The 21,676-nt window shown below is 40.3% G+C and overlaps 1 protein-coding gene across 1 annotated transcript; it reads left to right on the top strand.

Moving 5' to 3' along the window:
- Positions 1 to 1,155: 1,155 nt before the first annotated feature.
- Positions 1,156 to 21,293, top strand: LOC140360236 (uncharacterized). Its single transcript, XM_072445446.1, has 8 exons — positions 1,156 to 1,339; positions 9,047 to 9,142; positions 11,193 to 13,240; positions 14,179 to 14,481; positions 15,341 to 15,600; positions 19,617 to 19,672; positions 20,646 to 20,745; positions 20,996 to 21,293. Exons 3-8 carry the CDS (start codon positions 11,209 to 11,211, stop codon positions 21,122 to 21,124), a joined length of 2,880 nt encoding a protein of 959 aa, XP_072301547.1. The 5' UTR covers positions 1,156 to 1,339; positions 9,047 to 9,142; positions 11,193 to 11,208; the 3' UTR covers positions 21,125 to 21,293.
- The last annotated feature ends 383 nt before the right edge of the window (positions 21,294 to 21,676 follow it).

The following is a 21,676-nucleotide window of genomic DNA, read 5'->3' as shown; positions in this document are numbered from 1 at the left end:
GTCTTGGTTTAATTCCATTCCAGTGGATATTGTTTATAATGTTGATTACTGTGTGCTGAATACAAAAGATTACATACGTACTTTCCTCACAAATAAGACTGCTGTTAAAGTACACAGTTGGTGTTGTTGTTGTTGTTGTTGTTGTTGTTGTTGTTGCCACTCACACTTAGAAGGCAGAAAGGTCGTGTTTGGAGCCTGTAGGTGTCAGCAACAGAATTTAGTCTGTGAGCTTCATTGCATTATAACGTAATTGAATGTGCAGCCAGTGGAAGGTTGCAGATCGGGGCTTTTCTCAGTAGTCAAGACAGTGAAATCATCTTTTGGATAAGATTCGTCGGAGATTGTTGGCTGCCATTCAATTTCATCATCAATTCACACAAAGAGGAAAAGATTTTCTGGTCAGCGTGAAAGCCATGCCAATCTTCGCCTCAGGAATTGAGTTTTTCACATAGCACTCTGACGGTAATGGTCAGCGCCTTTTAACAAATTATGGAGGCATTTTATTTCAAACACACTAATGGATGGTCTTTCACTAATATGTCATAACACATCTAATACATCTCAGAAATTGATCTTCACTACCTTTTTTGTTCTCCCAGTAAAACCACTTTTCAGCAAATAAAATGTATTTATTTAATGTTAAAACAGTGGATGTTTGTTTGAGCACTGGATATGTGCTTTCCCTACAGCACCAGCAAATACACACTTTATTGTCAATGTTAAGTCACAAACATGTCAGAAGATTTAAGTGTAAGTCAATGTTTTTTGTATTTTTTCATATGTAATAATACTTTCTTGGATCGTCACTAGGCTTAATGAAACATACAGCATTCAGTCACAACAAATCTCGTCCCGTGAATCATTTGAATAATTCAGGCCAGTTTGTAGCCTGCATAATTCAGTCCCAGTGCACTGGACACCTGCATGTTCATGTTGCTGCTGGTCTCTCCGTGCCCTGCGCAGGCAGCGCGCACGTGCCGCGCGGGCTCGTCATCGCTCTGGGATGATGTCATAGGCCCACAGATGGAGACAATAGCGCCCGTGCGCCCATGGCCCACCAATGGGCCCACCCCATGGCCCACCCCCCTCAGTCTCTTTCTCACTCAAACACACACACGCCGCGTGCGCGCGCAGCGCAGCTCAGAGTGACACGCGCTCAAACGTGACGCCAGCTGAGCTGATGAGCGCAGAGATGACATTGGTGTGTGTTTGAGGCACAGAGCGCTGTCTTTACGCTGCGGTCACACATCTGGACACAACATCACCTCGGCTCGTGCTGCCATGAGGAGCTCCAGTGCCGCTGCGCACAGACCATGACCACTCCGCGGGACTGACTCGTGTAAGTGCTGCTCATTAGCCTTTAGGTCGTGTGCCTCTGTGCGGGTCTGTGCGGGTCTGTGCTGCTGTGCCGGACTCTGTGCCCCGTGCCCGGGCTGTGCCCGGGCTGTGTCCAGAGAATCTCGCACTGAGCGTCCTGTTGGTCCAGTGCATTTTGTCTGCGGCATTTGTGCAACTCAGGCTGAAAGTCCTTTTGTGCATGGCACAGAAATAACCGCAGTGCCTGAAGAACACTAAGCTAAGCTGTTTGTGGCTCGACAGTGGAGGAAAGGCCAGCTCGGCCTGTTGCCTCTGTCCGCTAAAGGTTCACAGCCAGATCCATCAAGACTTTGCGAAGAAGATACCATTGAAATACAGAGACATTAGACAGAGCGCCATCTAGCGAGTGCGTAATAGGAATTAGGAAATGCGTTGTTTAATGCATGCCATGCGTCTCAGGTTAGGTCATGGAAACATGAAGAGTGAAATGTGTGAAGGCGACTTCAGCTGGAGCAGAAAACAAGTGTTTGTCCAGACGTGGTCCAGACGTATTGACGGGACAAAGGCCTGTGGTGGTGATGCTCTGTTGATTAGCCATTTGTGTGACAGGCTCATTGTTCAAAGGCTTCATATATAGACAGTAAATGTAATGATTCAGCAGAGTCATGTCTACAAGGAGTTTAGACCCTACAGTCCACTTACCCATCGGTCTATGCTGTTTTAGTGTTAATCGTTCTTTTAGCATCATGTGAAAGACACATTCATGCATTATCTTGATTGTTCCCAAAATTAAAACAATTATTTAGCTAAATATTCCATACAGTCTTCAACCTTAACATCAAGCTTGTTAATAAAGTAACTCAAGTTGTTGAGATGTGTGTTAAAATATACTTGTACCCAGTGCATTGCATATCCCTATAACAGTGACAGCTCTGGTTGGCTTCCCTCTGGCTGCTCCACTTGCCGCTGTGAGATCAGATATGCAGGTCAACAGGACAGCCAAGCCCCAATTGCCTCCCAGTGTCAGCCTTGTAACTTTAAATTTGCAGTTAATCGTTAATGCTTTGCTGATAGAAGCCACACATCTCTGAAATAAAGTCATTTCTGATAAGGTTTCTTTGCAGTTAGTTGGATTTTGTTGGATCAAATGTAACCTCGGCGTCACTTGTTCCACAATTATTCGATAGATAAATACATATTATTACATATAATATGTCATTCATGTTGTTTGCTTTGGCTGGTGGAGTAATTTGTGACGTATATAAAGATTGTTCTCATCTCCAGGGCAAAAAGAAAGACTGTTGTTCCTGAAGTAGATGTTGATTTATTTTTTATTCATGTTGATGTGGCCTTTTAGCATTTTAGCTTCCAGAGGGGACAATTCGATTCAAAAGTATGTCTCCAAACTCAAATTCTGGTGTGTTTTTAATTGACAGGCATGTAAAGACCCTTGATGACTTTATATAAGCCGCATGACGTTCTCCTCGTCTCACTGTGCGCTTAAATCCACGTTCCACCACTGTAGCATTGATCTGAAAATACAGCTTCGTCTGACTATTCTTAGCTTTCTATTTGGGTCTCTAAAGACTGCTTCTGTTACGACATATACTTTATCCCTGTTTTTTACCATAACCTACATGATTTGGACTTTTTACATTAAACAACTGTGTGTCTAAAGCCAGGGCAGGGTTCACGCTTCTCTAAGTGGCCCATTTGTTGCATTCATCACTTTCTATGGCTGACAGTAGGGATTAGGTGATGTGATTATGTTGACTTCCTCTCAGTAGCCTGTACTCTGATGATATAGCAGAAACAGTGCAGAGTATGGCACACTGCTGACACTTTTGATAAAATCGGACTACTAACTAACCGTTTTAATCAAGACGTGTGCTTTTAATTTGGAAGGGCTTTACTAACAAGTGTGGATGAAGTCATGAGCAATGGTAATGGATATAATTGAGTCATTGGGCGTTTAGTCATGTCCAACTCATTCATTGTCTATTGTTTTCAAGTGACTCTTTTGTTATTAGAAGTCTGATGACAGTGACTAACTGTGACCTCAATGTATAAAAGCTTTATTGTCGTATCCACATTCAGGAATTGTCAGGTTTATGTGTTTTTCTAATTATGACTTCATTTGGTGCAGAGTTAGTCAATGTTATCAATACACAATGTGAGTCAGTCGGTTTGGACACTTCATTCAACAAAATAAAGATGTTGTCGTATCATTTTATTTGTCAAAGAATAGTTATTGTGTAAATTAGACAGGTTTTATTGTTTATTGTTTGGTTGCTAGGTAACAGTTGTGGAATTATGTCACATCTGCTGCTCATGTTCAAACAGGAAGTGACATTATAAACTTCACCAAAACTGTCAACTCGGGAAAAACTAATTCATATTGAATCATTTTGTGGACTTTAATTAAGAATGTGCAAGAACGTCACAATTTTATAACATGTTTTACTAGCGATGGAAGACTTTACTAAGTGAATGTGATACTTCACGAAGAGTAAATTCCAGATTGTAGACACGTTCTGTAGATGTAGATGACAAGCAGAAAGTTATAAAGTTATAAAGTTATAAAGCTCTGTCATAATTCTGTAAGAAGACATTTCTTCGCTTTTGTAATTCATTTTACACACAGTTTGCATTTGTCTGATATTTCAGCCTCAAATAACTTTAATAAGATTCTGCAGTAAATATATTTTATCACAATTTTACACGTGTCGCTATACTAAGTGAATGTGATATGATACTGTGTAATTTCAAGATTGTAGAAACATTAATCATAAAAAATTTAAAGCAATAATTATGAAACATTAAACAAGGAATATGTTGGGAAGACGGGGAAAAAAATAGATTACCGTGCATGCAATATATACCTCGCTCATATCAAAAGTTATAAGGATAAAATTTTGTACTATTTCTGCAATAATGTTTTTATTTATTAAAAAGCTGTGCAGTTCAAAATCATATCATTACCAATTCCTAACACACACAAGCGTCTGTCCTGTTTGATGTAGTTAGTCATAAAGTGGCCCTGGGTTACACCTTTCAGGGTTAACAACCACATTTAAATCCACTTTGAGTTGGCACTCAGCCCCCTGCACAGGGTCATTCCTCTGTCATTATAATAACATTTATATCAACTGGCTTTCCGCACATCATGTTCAACCTCCAACACTTTTTTTACTATAGCAGCAATTAACATCTTCTCCACAGTGCCACTCGGCATGCTACTACTGTCACGCCTTTCCATATCTTTGGGACGTCAGCCAAATGTATTGTGTGTGTTTTCAGAGGCCCTTTTATCTGCCTTGTTAAAGCGGGATGCCAAATCAGAGTGGAGATCCAGATAGATGATTCTGAATTGGCTCATCCTCTGATAAGCCGTTTGTTACCATCTGTGCAAGCAGCAGAAAGCCATTCATGGGATAATCTTTGATCATCTAAACAGTATTTGACTCCAAACAACAACACTGTATTAAAAAAACACATATTTCAAAGATTATTAGGCTGGCAGATATTCATAAATGAAATAATACTGGGTAGATGTAACCAGAATACTAATTGATGTTAACAAAACCAGATACTTGTTGTATTGAAAAAATCAATAGAGCAAAACTGGAGCTTTCCTGAATAACAGTAGAACCACATGGTTACATTACAAAACTATTATTTTATGTCTGTTGACTATTACATTCTGCTGTCTTAAAAAAGAGCCCTTTTTATTATCCTGGTATCAAACCAGTTCCTTGGTATTATTGTTATATCATTTTAATTATGTGTTTATTTGGAGGGAAAAGCACACGTTAATGAACATATATCATACATTTTCAGACATTTTCAGCCGTTGTCCTGCATTCACTCTCATAGACACTCTCTTTCATACACCAGCACACATGGACACTGGAAGCAAAGTGAATGAAGTGTCTTTCCCAAGGGCACAATAACAGTATGCATTACCATTCCACTGTGGCACTACCAGTACTAACCAGGTCCATCCCTGCTTAGCTTCTCAGGTCTGATGATATCGAGCATTGACAAGTTGGTATGATATATCACAGCTGAGTTTGAAATGTTACTTTCATGAGAACAGCTTGGTGATAGTTTGTCATTGTTGAAGTATGTGTGTGGTCACTCATTGACCTGCAGTATAAATTAGTCCTCCTGCTCGTCATAAAGTCCCCTGCGCTGTCACTGACTGAGTCCTCAGTCACTGGGCTGACAGTGTAAATCAGTCAAGACATTATTTTACACTTGATACATGGTGACACCACTTTTCACTGCAGAAATCTGTCCATTGATTTTCAGTCACATCAGCAGCACGCTGCAGCAAAACGCCGCTATCTGTCACACACAGAAGAGCATACAACAAATGGAGGACATTCACATTCAATAACAAGTTAGAAAGTCAATGTGGATATAAATGTTGTAAGGATGAAGAGAACATTTAGTTTAACTATGACAGAGTTGGCCATTTGTAGCTTTGGCCCTTTCTTCAATGGAACAATTTCAAACTAACCAAAGGGACACAAGCATGGTTCTTAGAGTTCCCACCTCCTGCTGTCATAATAAATTACATGAAATATTGTAAGGAGAAAAGCCATTAGTAAAACAACCCACTCGTCCTGATCTTGTGCAATCTGTTCAGGAGGTCGGGAGGATTGTACCAATTATGTGTCTCTTCTTCATTCAACATAGAAAACAATTTATACAGAATCACCAATTACGGTTTGTTTAAGGCAGTTTGAAGTTGTAAAATGTTAGAAAAAATGAATTACAAGTTTTCATCATGTAATTTTATATCATATTAAAAAAAGCTGTTTTATTTTTTAAAATGACACAAATTGCACTTGGAACATATACATTTGAAAAATGACTAGATCCAGGTATGCGTTTCTTTCATAATTTTGTTGACGTATTAGATTAAAAATATCTGTGTGTGTGAGGGGATTTTTTTCTCATTTAGTATTTGAGTAAATTAGAGTGAATTACTCTTCTCACAGATGCAAAAAACGTGGCACTCTATGACCAAAAGCTTCATTCATCCTCTGGACAGAATGACTCGATGACTAATTGCCCCACCATCCACAGTTTGTCTGCACTGTGATGAAAAGGAATTTGTTTTGAAGCCAAGATGTGGATCCTCTTTATAATTCCCTAATTGAGCCTCTAATTGGCCACGTCTGCTTTTATTTCCCTGTGTTGTCTAGCGCCGTGTGGGTGGTTGTTTGCCTATCAGGTGCTTTTGATGAAGGAGCAGCATAACACCAGGACTTGACTCAGGGACCTCCATCAATCTTCCCAGGCACCCATCTGTCCCTTTTTTTTTTATACCGCCCACCCACTCTCTGCTGCGTCTTCCCCAAAACACTGCACTGCCTCTGCCGCAGCTGCTACACATCTGAAGTTAGAACTGATTCAAGTATTGTAATAAGATTTGTGATTTAACTCAGCTCTTTACGCAGCAAAAAGTCAACTTTTCGTACCAAGTTTGCCTTTTTTAATACGGTTTTGTGACCTAAAAACAAGCTCAGAATAGATCATTGCTTCTATGAAACATAGTTATTTTTCAAATGCCTTTCCTTACACAACCCTCTTATCCAGAATTGGGACTGGACTTATTGGCTTCTGAACGTCTGTGTTGGATTAGTTCTGACTAGATGATTTGACTGTCCACTACATAATTAGTTAATCACAGTTATTTGCAGTAGCGTTGCGTGTTTAATTTTGACTCCATGGTGCAGCTCTTGTTTGTGCCTGGTTTTGCTCTTGTGACTCTTTGTGGACGTAAAGCTGGTATGTGCTTTGTGCTGTGGGGTTTGCAGCATGATCTCCCTGTAGGCTCAGCTCTCACTAACAAGAACTGAGCGCAGCTCTTCAACGTCTTTTTCTTTTCACAGTTTCCTGTCACTTCCAAATGCTGGAAATCTCCAGCAGGCAGGTAAAGCCATTCCAGGGCTTAACTTCTACCTTAAACATTAATGCATGTGCACACATTTGCATTAGTCACATTTTAAGACAGTTGAGATTGTTTATTCCACTAAATGCAAGAAGCTGTCAGTTATTAGGAAGTATCTGCTACAGGAGATGGGTGAGCGTACATTTCTCCCTAAACTCTTAAGCTTGTGTTTTGTTAGACACATATGTGGCACGTGTGAGGTGCAACAGAAAGCTAGTTAAAACCTAAATGTGGTCACGTGAGACAATGACGATATGCAATTATTGTTTTGAAATTATTATTATTTTGAATTATTGTCTTGAAAGTGAGATTGGGAATCTTACAGACTTCTCAATGTCTTTATAGGAAATAACTATTATTTTTTTAATTCATCTTTTTCCCCCACAAACCCCCTGAACAATAACGAAAACGCTTTTGTTTGTTTTTGCACTCAATATTCAAGGTCGATGGAGTTAAAAAAATGAACGTTGCAAAATGACTCGCTAGCGTTCCCTCCACATTAAATATACATTATGACAATGACAGGCCTTTTTCCCCGTAGACAAAGGAAACTCAGTACAGACATACCTCATGTCAGGACAAGTAAAAGTGTATGTTATGACCCCACCCTAAACTTCACAGGGAGTCAGCCATTTTTTATAATTAGGAATTTACACATCGTACTTTTTCTACCTTGGATTTTCAATCAAAAGCCTTGAAAATCTAAATGAACTACATCCATCTGCAATTACAGATAATTATTTTAATATACAATTTCAAATGTGGGCGTGGCAAGCACATTAACAAAACAGCAATATAAAACAACAACTTGCAAATCTCTATCATGCACTGTACTATTTTCCAGCACAAATATACGTTTTGTGCAAAATGTTTAGCCGACAAGCAATGATATACAATATATATAGCTACATTTTCCAGAGGCTCTACAGCTTGAACATTTAAATTCAGTCAAGAAATGTACTTTGACGTAGACATATACAATTTGGCACTAAATACATCTTGCCATTCAGCACAAAAAAGCCAATGAAGGGATACCTCTATCTGCAAGCATGTTACCGTGGCAACCTGACAAATATTGCCATTGACATTGGGGTGAATGGGATGAAATCATTATTTTGCCAAACTTATTCCCCACATCACACTGAACAAAAAAGCCAATGGGGACATAATTCTATTTCAGTGCGGATGTGAAAATGTTGAAATATCAGTCATTGCAATAAATTAAGAAGTATAACGTTGATACTGTCTGCAGAGGGAGGGGGGAGGCAGGTGAAAAAGGCAGCTGAATGAGAGGCGGGTAAGGGACTTTAACGCTCTTTAATTATTATTATTTCTATTGGCTTGTAGCTTAAACCCTGAACCCCAGAGCTCTTCTTGCATAAATGAAAGAGGAGCATTCCTACCTTGAGGTATTTGTCAAAATATGTGATTTTTTTGTGCCACACCACAGGCACACTTTGGATTACAGCATAAAATCTATATTATACTTCATTGTAAATTCAATGTAGAGGCAAAAGGTAGAGTTTTAATAAAGAAAACACACTTGACATTATGCCTACATGTTCATATTTAATTCAAATACAACACGTAATATACAGCCGTCTTTATAGTTCTGATAGCCCTGTTTTGTTCATCCTGGCAGCCGAAGCTCTGATTGAGTGAAAAGGCTGTTTACAGAGTGTGTGTGGGGAAAGTGATCAGAGTGATAGTGACTTCCACCATGATAAATCTGGGTCAATGTTACCCCCACCCCCTCCACCACAGGCGATCGTGAGAAAGGAGGAAAAGAAAAGAGGATACCCTCATCTGACTGCACTGTGCGTGGACTTAAGCATGGCCACTCAAGAACCGCTTCCATGGGTCGGTATGGATGCTCTGCTGGGACAAAAAGCATTTCCCACATTATTTTCACTGTTCCCTCTCTCAGTGCACTGTGTGATTTATATGTTCAGATTTGTGTCCTTTTAAGCTCTCCTTACCTGTTTTGTATGTGTCAGCTACTGTTGTCTTCACTAACAACCCTGACCCAGTGGTAACCTTTGTGCAAACTGCTTTGACGTGAAATACAATAAAGAGACTGAAATATATCCCCCATATATATGTAAGTCTGGTGATATAGAAATTATTTCTTTCATTTTGTATCAATTTCTCAATCTCGATCAATTTGTTTGTTATAATTTATCAAATCAGATATCTTGATCATGTTCAAAACAAAAAGAAACCCCTCGTAAAGTCATGTGGGTTGCATACTGTAAAGCAAAAACAAAGGATACTGTGTTTTGTTGCCAGTTTAAAGGCCGTCCTTTGCCAAAGCCATCCCGGCACAACTCGAGCACAAATTAAAGTACTTAATCAACTAAACAACTCCAGAGCGCTGCAGATTAATTTTATTTCGGGTGGAGGGTGGATGTTCTGCTAATGACAGCCATTTTTCTTTGTTGCCCATTGTTGGAAGTCATCAATAATAAGAAATTAGCTTCAGAGTGAATTTATCCCACTAATCAACCCGCGTGTAAATGTGACACAATGCTTTGTATGTATTTTATTACTGTTAATATTTATATGTATATATGTTTTGCTATGTCATTATTGTATTGTTTTGTATGTGCTGACCTTATGCTTATATCAAGGCCTGGACCATTGCTCATTTCCCATTGACCTGAAAGTGTACAGGTACTCATCAGAGAGGAAGGAGTTGCAGTCAATAGAATAGAACAATAGAATTGCTATGGTGGCAATCCTATGAGTTTCAGACGAAAGTCGAAACATCATGAATTTCAAAACAGTGTCCAGATGACTACATGACTACATCATCTTTTTGTACGATGGAACACTTGACGAATGAGTTTTTACACAGAGTTCCATTTAGAGAAAACCTGTTCTAATTTAGGCAGAAACTGTTGCAAAAACTCAATTATGCTCGCTCTAATGGACATGTCATGCGTGGTGTTTGTTGTTTGACTTATCTGAACAGACAGGATAGTTGTCAGATTTAAGGAGTGTGGTGAAAAGAAGCCGCTCTCATTAGGATTAGCTGGGATTTTGCAATATTTACAAGATGTCACCTATGCAAGGTTGGATTTTTTTAAACCTTCATAAAATATGAATATGAATGAGCTCTGGGCCTTGACATATGCAGGTAACAGGCTATGAGGTACATGTTATTAATAGATTTACCTTAGTGCTTTAAATGGTGTATTATCTGTCAAAGCTAGACATGAACCTCAGTTGATGTTACAATGACTTCCTTTCATATTTTGCGAAACTGAAAGGAATCCAAAATTAGCTTTTTGTTTGTTGTATATCACTGACTTAAAGGTGCATGTAACATTTATGGTGGGGTGTTTGCCACCAGCTCGGTTCCATAGAGATAAGCAGGTTATGTTTAAAATGTTTTTGGTGACATCACTCATGTTAATTTATTTCACATTAAAACCATAACCTCTGTAATTGAATAAATTCAAGATGGATAAGTTGAATTCCATACTGTGGAAGATTCCAGATAAAGCAGTAACATCTCTATGGAGAAAAGCAGGTGGCACACTCCACACCAGAAAGGTGACATTTGCCTCTTTAAAGATATATAACTCATAAAGCTTTCTTCTGTAATGATAATCAACTGTCAGTCAAAATACTTTCTCAAATTGAGCTGATCCTGTAAATCAAAATGGATATTTTCTTGAGAAAGGTATTATTTTGACTTGACCACAATTGCTGATGCAGCTTTCCCAGTATTCTAAACTGTTGTTGATTTACATTTCTTTTGGATGTCTGTTCTAAAAGGCTTGATTAATACAAGAGTCACACATAGTGATAAAACTAGCAGAAGTTCAAAATGACCAAATGAAATGCATCACCTGACATTCAACACTCTTACTGAAACATTTCTCTCTCTCTCTTTACCAAACAGCCTCCCACCGGCCCAGATGCCTCCTCTGCCCCTCGACGAGCGCATAGTGGTCATCCAGCGCCCTAAGACCTTGGCCCTGTGTGAATCATCTCCCCAAACCAGCCAGCAGCACTCCTCACACATCTCCGCCTCTGCAAATGGACAAATCGCCCATTCTTCTAAGTTCCATCCACCCCAGCCCAACTTCTACCCCTCAGCCTGCAAGTCTCTGAGTTTGGAATGCAAGCGACGAGCATCCCGTGCGCAGAAATTCCCAGGGAACCAGCCTGTTGTCCCAGCGGGGGTTGGGCACACCCCTAGCCACTGTCACAGCAATGGCATAGTGACCCTACCGTCCCACACGCATACTATTGATATCAGAGTTACAGTGGACAAAGGGGGGCGAGGAGCCGCACACAGCAATTCATTGCGGGGTAGTGCAAGTGCCAAAGGTAGCAAAGGGAAATGCGTTTCATCACAAATAGACCAAGAACAATGTAACAGGAAGTTACAGGTACCGACAGGGAGATCGGATGGAGCGGAGCGGTCTCAGCGAAGTCACCAAAGACAATTAAGCCTGTCTCCTGGAGGGGGGCTGCAGTTTGTCCCAGCACAGTCCCAGACAAAACTCAGGGGTGAAAAGGAAAGCACCACCTACCAGGACCGAAACAATCAGGAGTATTTGTCTTTGGGAAACAAAAAAACCTGCAAACTGGAAACGGTCCATCAAAGCCATAACACTCACAGTCTGCCGTACCAGCACAGCTCAGTCCCCCTGCCCCATGCCTCTGTCCTGAATTCAAACTTCACCCCATCTCCTCCCTCCCAACCTCCCCAAGCCCCTAACCCCTTTCAACAGCTCAGCCAGCCTCGCCCGTCCCGTCCCAGAGACCCGCGCCCGCACATTCTCCATGGCCTGCCCCTGTCCCCCTGCTCCTCGCACAATGGCACCTTCCCGAGTCCGGACCACACCTGCACTATCGACTGCACCCATCCGTTTAGCTGTGGCTGCTGGAGGTTGCTGAGATGCAGTGGTTGTAAAGGCCGGTCGTTGAGCTGCCAGAGAGGAGGCGGGAGCACGTCTACCTCCTTCTCCTGCACCCATAATGCTGCGGCAGTCAAACAGGGAAGCAGAAACATGAAACATTTGGGTGGGTGTTTATCTACTGCTTCAATGTCAAACACCTCATCTTCTAATAGCACTGTGTCCGATTGCCGGGGGAAAATGTTTAAGCCTTGTGCTTCCTGTTCTGGGGAGACGAGCACTTATGAAAGTCCTGCTATACTTCGAAAAAGACTGGTTGGAGGTTGCCTGCCATGTAACCCCTTGTCGTCTTCTGGCCCGATCCGAGCTCTGCAGAGCTGCGTAACAGGTTGCAATCCTAAAACTTCTCAAACGGGAAGCTCCACGTGTAGTTATTGTAGTAGTGACCCAATAGTGGTGACTTATAACCCTCGTAGGGCCAAACCTCCAGCAGCAAGAGCGATTGGAGGAGCTCAGCCTATGGGAATGTACTCGCATGATGATGATGACTACAATGTCCGTAATATTTGGCCTGAGGAACTGGCCAAAAAGATTGCCCATTCAAAGACACAGAATCTCCGTCCTGGACAAGGAGTGGGGAACACCTGCCCAAATCAATCACAAAATATCACCAATGGAACAAGTTTGCTTTTGGACTGTCAAAACCTCCCGGAATACGGCCAACCCACACCTTATGCAGAGCGAGGCAGGTTTCAACGAGGGAAAATGTCCGCCTTCGATTTCAAAGGTTACATGTTGGGGTACAATGATGGCCACAATTCGCTCAACAAACTGATTACAAAAGAAGATGCGGGACTCAGGGAGCATCTCAAAACAGACCAGGACACTGCATATCCTCGCTCTCCTCTGCGCCCTAACTCTCCCCCGTCACCAGTGTCTTTCTCGCCCCCACCTTCTGCCCCCAGCACGCTCATTAAACCCAAGCCGAGGCCACGGGATGGGGGCCACTCTCTTCCCTCTGCCCAGTCAATGCACCTGGCCCTGAACTCCTTCAACCGCGGGCCAGATGAAGAGAACAGCAGAAGTAAGCACTTGTGATTCATTTATTAGTTTTAATGGCTTCAGGTATTTTGAGTCTGCTTGACTACTTTACTTTATTTATTTGGTTAAGATTTTTTTTTTTTTGCAGTGTGTCTGTGTAGACCCTTCCATCATTCATCCAGGTAGGTTACATAGGGAAAGAAAATAATTTGGCAAATTGGATAAAAGATTTGTCCGAGTAGCTTCTTCAGTTCATCTGATAAAGAACTGTTGAGGTGCTGCCTTGTACATCTCTGAAGGGAAGAGCTAACTACACTGAAACTAAGACTATCTAGTTGTTAGTTAAGTCTACTGAACTCCTGACCTTCAGACAGATATAAGGCAGTGACTCACCAGTTCTCTGTCAGAAACTACTTGGATGAGTGGTGGAATATCTTCACTAAAACTTATTCAGTTGACAGAATTCAATTTTCTTCAGCTTTTTTGCAGTGTAGGCACATATCGACTAAACCAGAATTGCACCAAAAGAAATGCTAAGAAATCACCGTTTAGCATCTATCTTAAAGTGACACTTGTTCACGCAGTGTGTTTAGGGTCGCTTTAGGCTGTGTAAGCAAATGCATAACTGCAATGGGTATGTCTATGTTTGGATTCAATTGATTCAGTGTTGATACAGTGATGCAGCCACCAATGGGAGTATCTCTCATACAAGACTTGTCTATGCAACTATATTGATTACTCAAAGCCAGATTTCACAAGAATAGTACAGTAAAAAATGTACATCTAGCCATGCACCACAATGAATGCAAGATTTACATTTACACAAAACGTAATATATAAAAACGATTTGAATTGATCAATGTCTTAACAATTAATTAAATGGGAGAGAGACCCGATTATATATGATATGATTATGATCCCACATAGGACCATAGCACATATCACATACTGTTAGTGACACTCACAGTTCCGTTCTTCCAGGGCACCTCACCCTGCCCCTCTCCTCCTCGCTGCCGGCCTCACTGTCAGATGAGAGTGTGATGACTCCTGATGCAGAGAACGCAGTCATCAGTCCCATCCTGCCGTTCCTTTATCTCGGGAATGAACGAGATGCCCAAGATTTGGATCTGTTGCTCCAGCTCAACATCGGCTTCGTGGTCAACGTCACCACTCACCTGCCCCTCTACCACCAGAAGGCAGGTCTGCGCTACAAGAGACTGCCCGCGACAGACAACAGCAAGCAGAACCTGCGGCAGTACTTCGAGGAGGTCTTTGAGTTCATTGGTGGGTCTTCCATTTTAGTTGTTTTTTGTTTGTTGTGTTTTGTTTTAACTATGCAAAATTTTGTAGTGGGGGGTCTGTCACCTACTATGTTATTGATTTAGCTGGAATGTTTCATGTATGGCATCAAACGTATCTCTCTCCATGGAAACAAGCTAATGACACCACTAGCCCAAGTTGCAAGTCACATCTGTGGAGAGGCGAGCCCACTCTCAGTACAAATGTTTGTCAATGTAAAAACATCTGTAATTGAATGAATGCACTGATAAGTTTAATGCTCGACGGTGGAACATTCAAGGCAAAGCAGTAACATCTCCATTGGGACAAGCAAATGACAGCTGAAAAGTTACATAGTGCACCTTTAAACATTTGTGGTATTGTACTGTCCTGTAGCTTATTTAGGGTTGTCAAAGTGACCGTCCCAGTTACAAAACAAACGTGAATAAGTTTTAATTTTGCATCGTACCGAGCTCAAGATTGTGTCCTCACATCTTTTCTTTTATATTGTTTTTTGTAATACATCTCTCAGGACATTTGTGATGTAAATGTTATGACTCCATATTACCTATAGTACCTTATACTATACTGTTTTGGTGAAGCTTGGGGCTTTTGTTTTAGTTATAGAATAGGAAACCAGTAAATGTTTAAATACTGACACAAACAAGAGAATGGGATATGATACAGTAACTAAAAAACTTAACAAAATAATGAACTACAGTGTCAATAAAAATATTTTGTTTTGTTTTGTTTTTTGTGCTTGAAATTGTTTAAATATGATTTGACTGGATCCTTTTAAATCGTTTCACAAAAATGAAACACAATCTTTACTTGCCATAATATAATCTGTTCTCTTTGTCCACAGAGGAGGCATATCAGAGTGGACAGGGTGTTCTGGTGCACTGTCAGGCAGGCGTGTCCCGTTCTGCCACAGTGGTCATTGCTTACCTTATGAAGCACACCCTCATGACTATGTCAGACGCCTACAAATACGTGCGGAGCCGGCGCCCGGTTGTTTCCCCCAATCTCAACTTCATGGGTCAGCTGCTGGAGTTTGAGCGGGACCTGAACTCGGGGGTGACCCCGAGAATCCTCATGCCGAAACTTAGCGGAGTGGAGACGCAGGTGTGACCAAGAAAGATATAGTGAAGGTTGGAGCTCTACAAAAAGCCAGAGTATTTAAGAAATACAACAAGATGGTGGCCTGTTCAGTAAATAGTGCACTTTTAATACTGTGAAACTGATTGGATGGACTGAAAAGCTGACAAATCAAATTCCCATTACACTGTTTTTTACGATAATGTGCCAATGTTTTATATATATTCCTTCAGGCGCAAAATAGCTCTTCCATTTTGTTTCACAATTTGCTTCACTCTTGCATGCTGAAACCAAACTGTGAGAGAGTTTACGGCTTCATTCACTTAAAAAAAAAAAATGCATATGTAGCATCACAGAGTCATCCTAAAGCACTTTACTGCCCAGCTGCAATGTTTTCTAGCTCAACATAAAGCCCTTACTCACGGTTGTATCACGTTTGTCCTAACTATGCGTGTTTGAGCAGACTGGACCTGAAGATCTGAATGGGATTTAGTTCGGGATCGGCCAACAGCTAAAGCTAATGCGGCTAATAGAACATGTATTATTTTCTATACTGGTAGCACATTGGTAGCACATGGCTTAATTACTGATAATACTGTGCTTTAGACAGACCACTTTTAACTGTGCACACTTAAGTTTACAGTTCAAACTTAAATCCAGCGCTTTTCTCTATTTTATTCCAAGCACTGGTATAGAGCACGAAATGAGTAGCAAGGAATCCAATTTACAAGACATCACTTTATTATTTTCCCTTATGATCCTCCAACCTTCCTTCTTCATTATGACTATGCATTACCCTGACTCTAAAGCCATTTGTTCGACTGAAATTTAAATTTACACTCTGTGAGTTTGTTCATGCAAGCCTCAAATCCTCTGCTTTAAGTTCCTCAGTACAGGAGATACATTTGTTTGGAGTCAATTAATTTTGTATTGTTAAATGTTGTGGTTATTGTGTGAGCTTGAAGATGATTTTACTAATTTGACTTATTGATGCCGTAGCTTAAATAGCCAAATGCTTAGTGATTATACGATACAGAAATGTATTTTTCTTTGAACTGTAAAACAAGTGTATTTATAGTTTCTTAATGCATGACTGTGCAGAGTTGGATTTGTACAATCATAAAATAATGCAGATCTGCCAATGACCTTATGATATAAAACGGCAAGTTAAAACAAAAAAAGAGTTTGAATTGTCTACACTTCCCAGTAAATTATCATGAAATGGTAAAGCTGTTACAAAGTGAGAAAACAATTTGATGGCTGTTTTGTACATTGTGTTTTGATAATTAAATGTTGAAGCCCCTGTTTCTGGATTCCACTGTCATTTTATGTAAATAATGACCTATCCTTAAAACCAAAATGCCTTTAAGTCTTGTTCGTGTAGCTACGCTGTGATGTTGGAATTCATTTTAGATTGACATGGGCCCTATATTTCCATTGCGCTCAGACCTCAGTCATTCTTTTATTATACCTCTCTCGCCTTGAACTTTTTGCTGGAAATCTTAGTATGCCGCTCATTGTCCAGTCTTTCCAGTTTGGCTTGCACTGAGTGTTGGACAAAGGGCCTGTCTTGACGTTTATACAGACTTAATATGCAAAGACACTGATGAGAGTCATTCATTATGGAGTTAATGCTGACCTAAGGAATTTGTACATGAGCGATCAAAGGAAAAGAGGACATGAACTTGAGGACTTTTTGTTTAATGTCACAGGGCCAGTATCTCAGTCAGTGTTGTGTGTAAAATGCTTGTGTTTGGCACTTGAAAACATCCAGTAGTGGACATTTCTATATCTATATACTTACTTATTTGTAAATCTGTGCATTAATTATACATGTCAAACTTACTCATGTTTGTAATTATTGCTTCTTTTGAAACATGGTCTTAATCCCTGAATATTGAATTTAAATATCTTAACTGGCAGTACTGGTATACTTTCAAGTGAAAGGCAGACCACAACTTTTCTTCCTCTTTGGGGTAAACACTCTTCAGGTTTTACTATCATTATACTGCATTACAGTGTGCTCTTGACCCCATAATGTCCTAACTGAACAAGCCTGTGATGAACTCTGTTGTCCTTATTGCCTTTCATATTTTTTTGAGCAAATGTAATATTTTCATATTGTTGTATGTGTATAGAACCTCCCTTTAGTGATGCTGTTGTTCAGAATACACATTACTCCAGAGGTGCACTGTGACTAAAACTGCTGCTATATCACTATGTTTGATCGATACAACACAACTTTCTGAAAAGGCCAGAGACATTGCTTTGATCCAGGCTCCTTCCTGCACCAGTGGAGCACATGTAGCTCAACAATGAGACAACGTTCATCGTAGAGCACTGTGGGGGGAGTCATTTGTTTAGATGTGTTCATAACTGTAATTTCTGAGGACCTATTTATTCAAAATATATGATAACACTAAACATGTTAGAAAACTGTAGCTACACTCTGCAAACTGTACAACAGGTTCAGTCAGATAGTTTGTAAAAAAAAACAATAATGAATAATCAATTTATAGATAGTTATGTAGCACTATAAAAGTGGATCTGTAGTACTTCGTACATATTTTGGTAGATTGGCAGCCAGTTGAGACTGACGACGACGACAACAACTACAACAACAGATTAGTAATGACTTGAATGGTGAGTTTGTTTAACTGTTGTAATTGGATTTTTATAGCCACACAAAATAAAGGCACTGACCAAGGTGGATGTGTATCTCATAAGATCTTCCTTCATTTCACACTCAGCACTCTACCCGCTTGTTTATGGTTTTTTTACATTGATGAAACAAATGTTTATTTTCTATAAAGTGACTTAATTATGTCCCGTCATTTTCTGTTGCTAAATAACATTGCCATACGGTTCAAAACTGATGACAAGATTGTGATGTTGTTCATGTTCATTTCAAGAAAACACTCTGGAACTGGCTCTTTTAATAATAAAAAATCAAATAAAACATGCACAATTGGTTATTTGGATCCTAGAAAGTGTGCCGCGTGAATGTAAACCACAATCACTAGTTTGTTTGGCTGAAAAGCACTTCACTGAAAGATCACAATGTGTGAATGAAACAGGATTGTCCGTTCAGAGTTATCGACCCACTGCAATAATGTCAATACAAACACCCAATAGGCATTGACAACCCACACAAGCATCATAGCACTGTTGCATAAGAGCTGTGTAGCACCCACGGGACAGACCGATCAATGGGCGAGGTTAAAACAACCTGAATGGCAATGGCCCGCAAATGAAAAGCATGAGTGCTGAAACATACTCCCAGCATATTGACAGCTGTTATAATGGTAGGGTCAATTGAAAGTCAAAGCTCTTTAAAAATAGTGCAGATTAAGAATATTTCATTCCAATGTGGTGGTTATGGCCTTTCTGTCCCATAGAAAAGGCTTTAGTTATAAATTTGCATGCCCAAGTCAGTTTAAGCAGGGTCTTTTTCCACAAATGGGCATGTGCTGTATTTGTTATAAGTCGTAGATGGGTTAGACAGCCCTGTGCACATGCTGTAAATGAATTATGACCTTTCTACGACAGACTCACCTTTACTAACCTCTTAAGGGCATTGGGTACAGTTTTAGGCACATTTATTCGGGTCTCAAAGGGAACGGCCTGTGACTCATTTTCAAGACTACCAGTCCCCATATGCCTGATGGTAATTAAGAGCCAGCTATTTCAGCTACAATTAATTAAACAGCTCAATTGCCAAATCACATAAAGTATCGCTTGCTGCTTATGGGAAATGGTCCCAAATAATTGTTTGATCAGGATTTAAGTTGATCCTGATCAAACACATACTTTTAAAAGTATGCTATACTTCATGATGCTACCAGGTCAGTATTATCCAGCAGATGGAGCCCTCAATGAGCCTGAGGCCTACTGTGTGAGACTGCCTCTTCTGGACAAATGGACAATAACGTGAGCCCAACGACAAATAGACCTAAATCACTTTATTTGTATTTTGTGAATGGTTTTAGTGGATCTATTGCAGTGGTCACATTGTAATTTCCTCTGTCTTAAATGTGATGTAGACGGATGGAGCAGACTGCCGCAGTCCCCATGGCAACCGAGAGAAGGGTGACATCCAGTCTGCTAAAAAACATGATGCGGCTTTAATATCACATAGTAGTGTGGGACATGTTGTTCTTGCAATAATTCGCCAATAATTCTTGCTGCTAATGATCTTTGGCTGTAATTTGAGTCCACTGCCAAGGGCCAGTCCCTGCTCTCTCCTTATGGTACAGTCCAACCATTGGACTAGCCCCTGCTCCCGCTATCTGGGAAGAACCATTCACATCTGAAAAGGGGGGGATCCATCCAGCGCCACACATCTAGTGCTCATTGTGGCAGAATTGGAGTGCACTGGACTGCACAGAGGCAGGCAGCATCCAGGCTGTGACTGTGAGGGGTGGGGTCCGGCTGCACTCATATCCTACCAAAAAACAGAAGCTGACTGAGGGCCACGGAAGACAAGAGCGAAGAGAAAGAGCCGCAGAGGAGGGAAGACAGCACCTGAGTAGGAATATTTTACGGGTAAGACGCAGGAGATAGATGGCTGGAGGATGAGGCATAAGACAATGGAGAAAGGTCCAGAATGGTTGAGATTGATGCGCTTGTGTGCGGCTTTCTTTCCCTCCTGTTGACAGCACACCCAGAGCTCCTCTGATTTTTCTTTTCTTTATTAGTGAAGCAAAACAAAGATGTATTTAAGTCCTGTGCTATTTGTCATTTTCTCCCATATCTCAAGTGTCCTAGGTCTGTTCACACTGGAGTGTGGGCCATGATGGACATATTACTGTAATGGCCGGATTTTGGGGTTTCTTATGTTGGAATAAAAAACACAAATGTTATACAGATAGGATATGCTAATTAAGATTATATTGAATTGTGTTTTTCAATAGTGATGCTAATAGTTATCTAATAGAGTATGATAAAATGTAGCATCTCTATTGGCCTAATAACATACTATTCACTTGTTTACTTCTAAATCCCCAAAATGTACAGCCAAATTTGTTTAGCTTACAATCAGGTCTGTGCTTAAATGTTGCTGTTTTGGCCAGGATGAAAGGAGACACCCCAGTGAACAGCAGCATGAGCGTCGGACAAGCCAGGAAGCTGGTGGAACAGTTGAAGATTGAGGCTAGTTTCTGCAGGATAAAGGTATTAGTATAATTAACCATTGATAGACTGTGTTTGTGTCTGAGCTTTTAAAATGTAGCCTACATAAATTTACAACAATAATACAAACAAAATAGTATTTTTTGTCTCAAATATGCAAAACTCTCATGAGTCTGTGTTTCTAACTGAACTACAGTATGTTTAAAGCTAAACAATAACAAAGGAGAATTGACATAATAGAGAATCTTTGTATTACATGTCTGTATCTGTCTTTTATTTATGCTGTGTGCAGGTGTCAAAGGCTGCGGCTGATCTTATGGCCTACTGTGATGCTCACGTCTGTGAGGACCCCCTCATCACGCCAGTGCCCACTTCAGAAAACCCTTTCAGGGAGAAAAAGTTCTTCTGCGCTCTCCTTTGAGACAAATCAGGGACTGATGTGGTCCAAGTACAACTGTACAGTGTGTACATGTATGTACATGTACTTTCAAACTAAAATAAGACATCAATGTACCATAGCAACCTTGCATAAAAGCTGCCGTTGTACAAAACATCCACATTCTGTCACTGTAGTAATGAACAAACAAAAACCCTGACATTTTAACCAAAAACATATTAAAACCATCCAGACCCAGGAGATTAAAAAAGGCAGTGTCATCTGTTTTTTCTCATGCAGCTCATACTGTACGACAGTAACTGCCAAATCAGAGCTCGTAATGTTATTTTAATGGTGAAGCATTTTTAAGTGTTTATGTCTTGGAGTTTGGAAAATGGTGGTGCTACATTTCACAGATGCCGTTAAGACCAATAATATCATTCATTTTTGAAATAATTATTGTTCATTTTTCTGACCTGCATAAAATGTGGGGGAAGATCTTTATCCCATTGTTTTGTGCATTTATATTCAAAGAATGTTATTTCTTTTATTCCATGTGACTGATTCAATATTTGTCATCTTTTTTTTTTTCTATTT

The sequence above is a fragment of the Eucyclogobius newberryi genome, unplaced genomic scaffold, assembly GCF_026437365.1.
Source record: "Eucyclogobius newberryi isolate DKJ021-1_F unplaced genomic scaffold, fEucNew1.0.hap1 SCAF_15, whole genome shotgun sequence".
NCBI classification, from domain to species: domain Eukaryota; kingdom Metazoa; phylum Chordata; class Actinopteri; order Gobiiformes; family Gobiidae; genus Eucyclogobius; species Eucyclogobius newberryi.
This window is presented reverse-complemented; position numbering and strand designations above follow the sequence as displayed.

Coding starts and splice junctions, on each gene's coding strand:
- LOC140360236 (XM_072445446.1), top strand. CDS start 11,209: ATGCCTCCTCTGCCCCTCGACGAGCGCATAGTGGTCATCCAGCGCCCT. Junction 13,241..14,178: donor AGATGAAGAGAACAGCAGAA/GTAAGCACTTGT, acceptor CCGTTCTTCCAG/GGCACCTCACCCTGCCCCTC. Junction 15,601..19,616: donor TTAGCGGAGTGGAGACGCAG/GTGTGACCAAGA, acceptor AATGTGATGTAG/ACGGATGGAGCAGACTGCCG.